This window comes from Polistes canadensis, unplaced genomic scaffold (genome assembly GCF_001313835.1).
Source record: "Polistes canadensis isolate GaletaPanama2010 unplaced genomic scaffold, ASM131383v1 scaffold_35, whole genome shotgun sequence".
Taxonomy (NCBI): domain Eukaryota; kingdom Metazoa; phylum Arthropoda; class Insecta; order Hymenoptera; family Vespidae; genus Polistes; species Polistes canadensis.
In genome coordinates this window covers 280,437-292,805 of record NW_014569582.1, presented here as the reverse complement: position 1 = coordinate 292,805, position 12,369 = coordinate 280,437, and the positions used below count along the sequence as shown (strand labels likewise).

At 30.0% G+C, this 12,369-nt stretch overlaps 1 protein-coding gene across 8 annotated transcripts in view; it reads right to left on the bottom strand.

Moving 5' to 3' along the window:
* The window catches only part of LOC106784441 (teneurin-m), a 299,650-nt gene that overhangs the window by 53,024 nt on the left and 234,257 nt on the right, over window positions 1-12,369 (bottom strand). For 5 of the 8 annotated variants that reach the window (XM_014743971.1, XM_014743973.1, XM_014743972.1 and 2 more), the window contains exon 1: window positions 6,778-7,093. The exons of the other annotated variants lie outside the window; for them this stretch is intronic. In XM_014743971.1, coding sequence (XP_014599457.1) covers window positions 6,778-6,883 — 106 coding nt within the window. In that variant the 5' untranslated portion in view covers window positions 6,884-7,093. Of the gene's footprint in view, window positions 1-6,777; window positions 7,094-12,369 lie in introns of those variants that run through there. 8 annotated transcript variants of the gene reach the window in all.

Below are 12,369 nucleotides of genomic sequence, written 5' to 3'. Positions count from 1 at the left end.
TACAATTATTAATTATCATCGTTAATAATGATAAAAAAATTTATATTTTTAAATGTATAATTTATTAAATTAAATAAAATCTATTTCAAATAAATAATATGATATTTGATCAACCTATTTATCGAATATTAAAATTACCACATAATATATATTATTTTTAAATAAAACTTAGGGGCCACGTAAAAATTGTGTTAAAAATACTTGACTTTGGTAAAAAAAAAGAAAAACWTGGGGAAACTCTGTTCTATCATTTAACCTCTCTCTTTCTCTTTTGGTCTCTGTCTTTCTTATTGAAGTATTAAGGATAGTATAGTACAAGTAGTTTGGTTGGTTGGTTGTTGGTTGGTTGGTTGGTTGGTGTTCCGATCGTTTCTTCCCTCGAAGCGTTCCCCGTACCTTATCCTTCGTCCGGTTGTTATTACGAGACGTTAATCTCGATAGACCAGCCTGCCGCGTAATTCAAGAAGGCTGCCCTCGTTATATTGGTATTTTAACGTCGGAGGCGGTAATAGGTATCCGCTGTGGGGGGTTATTACGAGTAACTTCTAACTATACTATAGTATGTGTAACACACCGTCTTAAAACAGGGACTCGTGCCATAATGTAATCTTATTTTTATTTTTCATTCATTATTTTATACATATTCATTATTCTAATATGTTTTCTTTCTTTATTTTTCTTTTTTTTTTTGGTCAACATTTTAACATTTCGATAGAAAATAAATAATAAGATATTAATGATTATCTATTTATTATCTTGTTAATTTATAATTGGTTTTCTTTTTAATATCGATTTAAATAATTCTTATGATATAGAATGTTTATATTATCTCTCGTTAAAATATTATTATTGAATTTATTATTTTATTATTTCAGACGTTCGATGTTTGTTTTTGGATTCTAAATACGAATGAATTTTTTTCTATATAATGTATCAAATTAAATACCTTAAACAAGTGTCAAATTTAATGTTACGATTATATTTGACATCCTAAAAATATAAATACAACTAATAAGACTCATTTTTGTCATATTCTACTCTCTTATTATTGCAACAGTTTAATTAAGATTAAAATAAGAATGCTGGTAGATGAGATGATTGTCTTATAACAACACGAAATTCAATTGATATAAGTTCAATTTATAAAATAAATAATATAACGATCATTTAAAACTATTCGTATTACAAATAAGAATAAAATTATATTATAAACGATCTCTAATAAATTGAAATACAAATCATTAAAACACAAATACCTAAATACAAGTATGAAATTTAACGTTACAATTATATTTGATATTTAATAAAGCTAATAATAAGAAGCAAGTAATTTAAATCATAAATTTCTATAAGAGAGTTAAAAGTTTGATCTTTAGGGGGTGGTGGTGGTGGGGGGGGGGATTAGAAACGAATGATCGATTGAACGAACGAACGAACGAACAAACGCCTATCCTATTTGCAATTCTCGCGGAAAAGACGGTAAAGGAAGGAGTGCGAAAATTTGTGGCGCGCCGGAAACCGGAAGGGGTGTGCAAGAAGAGAGGAAGATAGAACGAAATAGAGAGAGAGAGAGAGAGAGAGAGAGAGAGAGAGAGAGAGAGAGAGAGAGAGAGAGAGAGTGAAAAGGGGGGTGGTTGTGGGGTTTGGTATCTCCCGGTCGTTTCGAAGGATCGTTACGATGCAATTCAGGCACGTAGGACTGACTGGTGCATTGAGGGGCACCTATCTCGAAACTTGAATGTAGTTAAAGTGAATAAGTTTAATGAGCTACGTTGCGAGAAGGGATGGTGAAAGAGAAAGAGGAGGAGGAGGAGGAGGAGGAGGAAGAGGAAGGGGTGGAAGAGGAGGAGGAGGTTCAGAAAGGAAGCACTTCCTCGACTTCTGCTTTGATTTTGGATAGAAACTAAACCTGAACCACATTACTAGCAACTCCTTTTCAACGATCTTTAGTTAAAAGGGAAGGAAATTTGTGAACGTTTAAGTTACTATATTGGCGAATAATTTCACGATTCTGTTAAAGGTTCAAAGATCATAAGAATTATTCCTTTAATTATATTTTATGTATATATATATATATATATAATAAAGTAAATATTATACATATATATAATAATTGATGGATTTATTTTTGAAAGAATAATTGTCATTGAAATTAATGTACAATAATTGATCAATATTTTTTGTTTTTCTAGTATTATATTAATTGAAAAAGTATAACGAGAATAAATTATTCAGCTGCTTTGATTGATCCTGTGTCAGATATTTGGTAAAACTATTTTGTATTTATATATATATATTTAAAAGATTAGCTTTCTCGAGGTATCACAATATTGTAGTAATATTTTCGGGTCATTAGTATAGTTATTTATACAAATGTAATCTCCCGACTAAGAGAAAAAAAAAAAAAGAAAAAAGATACCGTTGAAAATCTGTCGGATTTGTTCCGCTAATTTACCTGAGATCTTTTTTGTACCTGAGCGTTGCGTTGTTAAGTGCCAGAAAAGGGTCAGGAAGGATTTAAGTGGTTTTCTATATCTCGGGACACAATCAGATAATCTGATACCTAATAAGTTTACTCAGGTATTTACAGTGTTACGGTTTCCTTATACTTCCTTAACAATATATTTTAAATACAATCCTAATACCTTACGATAATGAACAAACACGGTAGAAAACAAAAATATATATTTATTCAAATGTCTCAACAATATTTTGAATACAAACAAATATTATATTATTGTTGCATTTATTCGTATATTATTAGTATAAAAAAAAAATAAAGAAATAGAAATTCATCATCAAAAAAATACGGTTTCCTTATACTTCCTTAACAATACATTTTAAATACAATCCTAATACCTACGATAATGAACAAACACGGTAGAAAACAAAAATATTTATTCAAATGTCTCAAGAATATTTTGAATACAAACAAATATTATATTATTGTTGCATTTATTCTTATACATTTTGAATTAATATAATACTAGAAAAACAAAAAAATATTGATCAATTATTGTACATTAATTTTAATGACAATTATTATTTCAAAAATAAATCCATCAATTATTATATATATGTATAATATTTACTTTATTATATACATAAGATATAATTAAAGGAATAATTCTTATGATCTTTGAACCTTTAACAGAATCGTGAAATTATTCGCCAATATAGTAAATTAAACGTTCACAAATTTCCTTCCCTTTTAACTGAAGATCGTTGAAAAGGAGTTGCTAGTAATGTGGTTCAGGTTTAGTTTCTATAAAAAAAAAAAAAAAAGAAATAGATATTCATCATCAAAAAAAGGACGTGCGATATGAAACGAAATGAAATGAGATGAAATGTGACAAAGATGAGATGATACGATACCAGATGAGATGAGATGAAATAAAGATGAGAGAGTGTTTATCAAATGTGTATCAAATCCTACCGAATGAAGTCTCCCATATATGTTTATATATATATATATATGTGTATGCGTATTGCGTGGTACGTGCGTGCGAACGAGCCTTAAGGTTACCACAGGGAGTTACCTGATAAACCGTGCGACATTTGGAAATGTCAGAGTGATAAATACGCGAGCGACGTGGTAATGCAACCGAGTGCCTCTTCACTTCTTCCTATTTTACCATTTCTTTTCTTTTCTTTTCCAACAGGAGCACTCATCGTCCTCTTACACGTTTCGATCCTATACCTTTTTCTAACAACTACTACCACCATAATAACTAACACTATTGTAGTAAGTATAGTACTGTAATACTACTACTACTACTATCAATACTTTTTCTCGTCTTTCTCACCCTCTTTCTATGGAACAGGGGGGAGGTGTGGCGGGGGGTGGGGAAAGTGTTCCTTTCCGAACGATCGATTTTCTTCCCTAAAATAAATCCTTTATCGCGACGTTGAGATCGGTAAGAAGAAGAAGAAGAAGAAGAAGAAGAAGAAGAAGAGGGGTAGAAGGACTGGTGGTATCGTGCTATCTTTTTCTTTTTATGGTATTTTTTTTTCTTTCCTTTTCTTTTCTTTATTTTCTTTCTTGCTTCTTCCTGTAGGAAGGAAAACGTTAAATCTCTCACCTCCCTCGACACGTCGCGCGAGGATCCAATCTTACACGTAGAGAAGAATTTTCTTTCTATTCCGTAAGGAAACTCTGCAGAAGTAAGAAGAGAGAAAAAGTGAAAAAAAGGAAAAAAAAAAAAAAAATAAAAATAAAAGATCGAGAAGTAGAATAAAGTTAACGTAAGAATAATAACCGCGTGGGGAGGAAGGGAGGGAGGTTTCTTTCTTTTTTTTTTTTTGTATATGTAACTACTATTATTTTATACCTTTTTTTTTATTATTATTTTTTTTTTTTTATATCTATTTCGTTTCTTCGACGGTGAAAGTGTGCGTATTTTATTTATTTCGCGATTGATTCGTTACGAAGAAGAAGAGGAAGAAGAAGAAAAGAAAAAATGAATGATTATGGTGGTAGGTTTTCTATGGTGAAATTTTCCAATGCATTCGATTTGGTTTAATTTATAATCGCGGATCTCCGACTAACTCTCGTTGTCGATTTATAGCACCGGTTCTCGCGTTCTAGTTTATTTCCATACGGTTAATTTAAGTTTTTAACCCGTTAGTTTATTTATTTGTTCATATTGATTTATTTATGCGTAATTAACTATCTCTATTCGGTTGTAAATAATATATAAGATCGAAAGTTGAATAAGACGGGTTATTATCTTAATTTGTGTGCTATACAAATTTGATATTTTTATTTTTTAATTACTACCATTTCTAGTATTCATTCACGTTCTTATATATTACACACACACACACACACACACATTAGTTAATAAAATAAAATATTAAATAAAATAATTTATGGGTTAGGAGTAATGATACTTGGCTAGTAATGTATTCGTTGTATTTAATTATTTACGTTTCTTAGTTTTCGATAAAAATTGTCATTTATTCTTTTATCGCATTAGTTTGTAAAAAATGAACAAAAAAAAGCAAATATTAATAATTTATAAATTAGGAGTAATATACTCGGTGTCAAAATTCGTTRCATTTAATTATTTGACGTTTCTTAATATCCGATAAAATAATTCATTCACTCTTACACTGCATTAACTTCTAAAAAATACTAAATAATAATTCATATATTAGGAGTAATATACTCGGTGTCAAAATTCGTTRCATTTAATTATTTGACGTTTCTTAATATCCGATAAAATAATTCATTCACTCTTACACTGCATTAACTTCTAAAAAATACTAAATAATAATTCATAGAACATATGATGTAATGTAACGTAGAAGGTAGGTGGGTGGGTGGGTGGAGGGGGTAACGACTAGAATGGATAATATTTCGTCGATGCGTTTATATTTCTTAAAACTCTAACGACACTTTCTTCCTTTCCCTTTTTTTTTATTCCCTAACACTTCCCTTTCACCTCCCTTTAAAATTCAAACCCCCGAAAATCGTTCTCCATTTCCATTTCCACCATAGTAGTAGTAGTAATAGTAGGAGTAGTAGTAGAATACCGACGAGAGTTTGCCACCACCCTCTTCTTCTTCTCCTTCATGTAAAAAGTTTCACCCTGTGTGTGATTTCGAAATGTCAGCTCTGACAAATACGCTCGGTGCTATAATGTATATACGTTCTAAACCGTGACATCAAACCTAGAGAGGGATGTAATCCCTCCCTCATTTTCCTTTTTACCTTTTTTTCTTTTCTTTTTTTTTTTTTCTTCCTTTCTCTTTCTCTCTTCCACACACATTTCCTCATTTCTTTAAATAATAATAAGAAAAAAAAAAACCTTAAAGGAAGTACGAATTTGTTACCGTTCTCATTTCCATACGATTTTATTATTTAATTTGATAATAACACTATGACATATAATAATTCTGTATTAAAATGTTTTTTTTTTGTATATTAAATTTCGCGTTTTATTAATAACGATTATTTATATAAACAATTTTTTATTCGTTTTAAATTATCACCGTCGGCAAATATGGTGGTGGAATTTGATTAACGTTGTATTGGATAATAAAATTCATTAGAGTACTTTCTTTGCGGTTTCAAGTATATTATTTAATAGTTTATTTTGTTATTTATACAACTTTTCGTATTATAAATATAAACATTGTTAGTGGAATAAAATATTAGATCTAAAAGATTCACGTTATTGATGAAGGGTCACATTATATAAAAAAACAAACTATATATATTAATATTATAATATTAATATAATTAATATATAAAAATTATGATCGATAAATCATATATACACTTCCTACATTTAAGAAAATATAATTAAAAAAAAATAATAAATCACAATTAAATTAAACGATCAACAATACGAAAAACGCACACTTTCCCCCCAATTCCATTTCATTATAAAAGAATATATTGTTAAGTATTACAAATTCAATTATTAATAATTATTCTTAGTAACTGATCATTCGAGAAATGGAAATTACTTAATTAAAGAAAAAGGGAGATTTTAAATCGAATAATGATCAAATACAACGATGGAATAATTAGATTGCATTAAAACCAAAAAAAAAAAAAAAAAAAAAAAAAAAAAAAAAAAAAAAGGAATATAAAAATGTAGGACGTAGGGGGTTGTTAGATAGATGGATAGGGCATAGATAAAAGGGACACAAAAGAAAAAAAAGAGAAAAAAAGAGAATACGATCTCGTTGAAGTTGTGGTCGGATACTAGTGAAGAAATGGAAGAAAGAGAGAGAGAAAGAGAGAGAAAGAGAAATACCACCCACCTCGACCACCACCGTAGCAGTAGGTATACTCGTTGTAATCCATGGAGGGCCTCTTGAGTAATCCTTCGCTCGGCACTAGATCCAATAAAGCCGTGGGATCGCACATCGAGCTGATCTTTCACCGTTCACTTTCATACGTAATGAAAAATGGTCTAAGATAATGATTACAACGAATAAATTATCGTCATTATTATCCTCATGAACGATTGTTCGAGGGTGGGTGTTTGGGATTTGTCCGCAAATTTTTGTTCATCGATTTGTTTTTTTCCTTAATTTTTGTCCCCACCACCACTTTTTTTCTTTTTCAATATCGTAACGTTTAGTTCGGTTTTCAATTTGTTTCTTTTTGTTTTGTTCCTATTATTTATTTTATTTATGGTTTCTCGAGTTATTATTTTCGTATTCGATGATTGGTTCGGTAAAAAATACGCGCGCGATGTTGGTTTTTTGAAAAGACTACCACCGTAGATTTTTTTCCTTCGTTTGAATATATATATATATATAAAAAAAAGGAAAAAAGTAATAAAAACAACTTCAAAGGAAAAGTCACGCGACGTCGATGGATGGCACAACTCGTGTTACAAAGGTGCTACTTACTATATAGTTTTTTTTTTCCACCAACATCACCATATCACCATTAAAATCCTACACAACACAACGACACCGTCATTTCACGTTAAGAAGAAGTTTCAGAAGTTTTTGAAGATGAAGAGGAAGAAGAAGAAGAAGAAGAAGGACACGCATGTTGTACCAAAATTAAACCACGCTTCGTCAACGTTCGTTACTACGAGCACATCACAACACTTTCTTATTATTCATTTAGTTTTTCCTTGCAAATTATATCAAATGGGATACCCAATGGTTATGGGATTTTATTTGTGTGTTTTGTATGCGAATTCTTTCTTTTTTTCTTTTTTTACATACACACACGCGATACAAATGAAAATAAAAAATAATTTGAAATAATTCGAGGATTATATATACTTTCGAATATTTTCATAATAAAAGAAAAAAAAAGAAAACACGATTACACTGTTGTGTAGTAGTAAAATAAAAATCAATGTAATCGAGCACTTTTCTATCTAAAACTTGTTTACTTTTTCATTAACTTTTTCTTGTCCAATAGAATCGATAAACGATTACACCAACACTATCATCATCGTCGTCATCACCATAATCATCATCACCGCTACTACCCTCTTTATCTCAATGGTTCTGATTTCCGCACCACGATGGTCCGTGACTAAACTAAAACGGATCGGACGGCGTGGGACGACGCGTTTTTTTTCTCGTACATATCCGTTTTCTATCCAAGTTAAAAGAAAAACGGGGAAGAAGAGATTGAGGGAAAAGAAAACAAAGTAAAACGTTCAACCTAAGGGACGTCAATTCGTTTCACTTCGGTGTATAGATCGTTTAATTTATATCAATCTTTCATTTTCTCACGACTTTTGTTACCCACTTATAAATCACGAAATTAAATACTTATTATCTTCACAGCCAATTTAATTCATTTAAAAATCCCACAGACTATTATTATTATTATTATTATTGTTATATCTTATATATAATTTATGAAAATATACACAGGAACTTTCGATGATTATTTATTATTAGGCACGTGTTATTTTGTTCTTTTCTTGATCAGTCGTCACACGCGCTATCGTGTACACGAATATTTTGTTTATCACTTTTTTACTATACCTTTTTTTGATTATCTTTTTTTTCTTTTTCTCTCTCTTTTTATATTTGATATTCGTTGTCGATACACTCGCGAAAATGATTACGAACGAAACTTTGTATTTGATTGTTCGACGCGCACGTTCGACATATATTAGACGAATTTATTTTAAAGACGAACCGAACCCTTACGCGGTCGGTGACAGACTGAGAATACAACAGCGACTGATGACTCCCGCCACTGAACGGGAAACCAGAGTGGGGGGGATGGTGGAACTAAGTGGGGGAAACTCACGACCCGTCGGTGACTTTGTGTAAAATGGTGGGGATAAAGTTCTCAGACACGAGAGTGGGGGAACAACAGCCGGTCTATGGGGTTCGATCACACGGGACCCCATTACTGTGTAGATGCCCAAGCAAATTCCATCGGAACTATGCTATATTTTCTCTCTTTCTCTCTCTCTCTCTCTGTCTAACTTTTATTTTATATCTATTTTTTCTTTTTTATTTAGATCATAAATTACGTATTATCAACTCATATCAAAGTAATAGAAGAAATTTGTGTTTTTTTTTTTTAAAAAAACATTTCATTCTTCATTTCTAAATGTTCGTCTTAAATCACACAAATCTCTACACGTTAATATATTATATGAAATATTATTTATATTTAAATATGACACAAATGTTGAATATAAGATAAGATTGAATTATTACGTTGACAAAATAAAAAAACAAAATATGTTTAAAATTATAAGATACGCATAATTGCTTAATTCGAAAGTAATAATAGAAGAGTTGAATATTTTATTAATAAAATTTCGAATAAAGTTATATATATATATAAAAAGTTATATATATATATATATATATAGATATATTTTAATCGATGATAGAATGAACGTGTTCATTAAAATTCCATCGTAGTCGATAAAAGAAAAAAAAAAATTCATTGTTCATATTACAACACTAAAACATTGACGGTTGTTATATACTATAACGCGTTCTCAATTTCGTTAGAAATTGTCGGAACCGTGTATCGTCGTGCTCGTAAAACTCTACGAAGCGTTGTGAGCATTAAACTTCACTCGGACGCGTGATACATCGTAAATTAATGGTCAAGAAGAGAAATACTGGCTTAACGAGTCAAGGTAAATCTAAGTAGAAAAGTACTTAAGAAACTTCTACTAAGTATAAACCAAGATATTAAGTATTATAGGTGGATGAGAAGTAAATGATAGGGGATAAACCGAAGATGGTGAATTCTAATGTTCGAATGTAATATAACATTTTCACGTGACAGAGTTAGATTAGAAAAGATACCTGAGTGAGTAAGTAAGAAATAAGTAAGTAAGTAAGTAAGTAAGTAAGTATTTACGTGTCTAATCTGCTTCTCTGGGGTATACTAAACTGGGTCAAGATGATAAAAAGACTTGGGTCACCTGACCTCTGCTAGAATATATCAGTGTGTGTGTGTATTAAAATGATTTGGAAGGGAAATCAGCTATAGACTGTTAACAGGATTATCACGAAGCCGTGTTTAGTCATCAGTATGATGTATCTTATTAGATATAGATATAACAAAAGAGAAAGAGGTTTTATAGAAATAATATATATATATAAATAATTAAATAATATTTTTTTTAAATATATATCTGTCATATATATTTTGTAGAATTTAATTATCAATATTCTTGTCCCAACAGTATATTAATATATATGAGTTTCAAAGGGAAATTAAAGACAGTTAATAAATTTGATGAACAATTTATTATGACCTTGTTGAACGTTTCGTATATGATTACGTGTGACGAAATAAGGTGTTTTTAGGATTAATTATACTATAATATGTTAAGTTTTATTGTAATGTATGAYTCTGAAAATAAAATAATATGTATTGACGCGTGAACTAAGTGATCAAGTTGCTGAGGAAGTCCCCAGTAAGGGACGAAACGTTCAACAAGGTCATAATAAATTGTTCATCAAATTTATTAACTGTCTTTAATTTCCTTTTAAAACTCATATATTTTGTAGAATAATTTTAATCAAAATTGTTGATGCATGTAAGTATGATCTCAATACAACATTCTTTTTAAATTTGGTTTCCACGGTTCTACTTTTGATGAGATAGTAAACGCCATATGCTTTAATCTGTATAGAAGAAAAAAAAAAAAGAAGAAGAGAGGTTCGTATTCAGGGGTAGTCTCTAAAAGATGCGTGTTAACCTGATACTTTTGGCATACACAGGACAAGAGAGTTTGTAAGCATAGTATTTGATAAAAAGATGATGAAGAAGAATATGTGACCTGTTTAAATGCATTTAACAATTTATTTCATTTTTTTTTGTTTAATTTTAATATTAATAGAAATTAAATTTTGTCGTTGAATGTGAGAAAAATCTTTATGTAATATAAAATAATCAATATAATACTATATATAAACAAATATTATATTTACTCAATCAATTATTTTAATTATAATAAAATCACGAATCTTATATTAACACCGTTTTAAATAAGTTTAATTAATTTTATCGTTATATTATAAAATAAAATTGGATAAAATTCATTAGTATTCTTTAAGATCTCTAGAATATTATTCAATAGTTTTATTTCGTTATTAACAAAAAAAAAAAAAATTAAATTAAACATAAAATTTATTATCTTATTATTAGATTGAAACATCCACGTGTGTTGTCGATTAAGGAAAGATTAAATTATATAATCCAATATAATAAATAATTTTAATATAAAAAAAAGAAAAAAAAATATAAATTTGTTAGTTTGTATAGAGATTTAAAAATCCTTAAAGAAAAAAAAAAGTATCGCATGAGTGATAATATTTAAACAAGAATAGTTGTGACGGTTAAAGAGAACGAAAGGTAAGGGAATAGTGTGAAAGAGTAGAAAATAGTAAGGAAGATAGAAAATGATAGAAATAAAGACAGACAGAGAGAGAAAGAGAGAGAGAGAGAGAGAGGATCTGGGATATGTTGAAAGTATGCGGGCTCGCATCGGTGTAAATCGACTTTTTATCGAAACTCGCAGTGGAGTACTTGGAGTCTCCAAGCGGACCCTCGTTAGAAGAAGGGTAATCCTCGTATCTCACTAACTTTATGTCTCTATAGAGTAAGAGAGTGAAATAGATAGATAGATATAAAGAGAGAGAGAAAGAGAGAGAGAGAGTGAACCCATGGACGATTCCCTTTAATCCTCTTAATCCACTATTGCCTGTAAAATAGTGAAGTTAAGCCAATAAAACTGCGAGAAGATGAGCGTGCGGGAGGTCCGAACGAATGTTGGTTGATGATTCTTCTTTTCCTTCCTTCCTTCCTTCCTTCCTTTTATCTTTTCCATTCTTTTATCTTTTGTTTGTTTTTTTTTTTTTTTTTATGGACCGACAGGATGATGCTGAGAAGAAGAAGAAGAAGAAGAAGAAAGTGAAGGTGGATCCTGGGATCGAGAAGGAGGAACATATATATCCCTCTAGGGCCTCGTAACATCTGCATACGAGAAAGATGCGAGAGTTCTCTTCGTATATTGCAGTACCGATGCAGTTTGCTTCAGGCAACTCTTCTCCTTGTCTTCGTCTTCGTATTCGTATTCGTATTCGTCAGTTTTGCACCTTTCCTTTGGGCAATAACTTTACGTTAGTACCGTAACTAAAGAAGATACTCATCCGTAACAAGTATGTATTATTTGTTTGAGAAAAATAATTATATAATGAGTTTGTGCTTGTGTGTTGGAATTCACGTTTTTCTGTTTTTTTTTTTTTTTTCTTTTTCTTCATTTAAATATAATATATTTTAAGGAAATTGTGCACGAGAGATTTTGTCAACTGCATTGGATTTTTAAATATATATTTGATATAGTTTTACTATATATTTATTTAATTTTTATATATATTTTTAATATA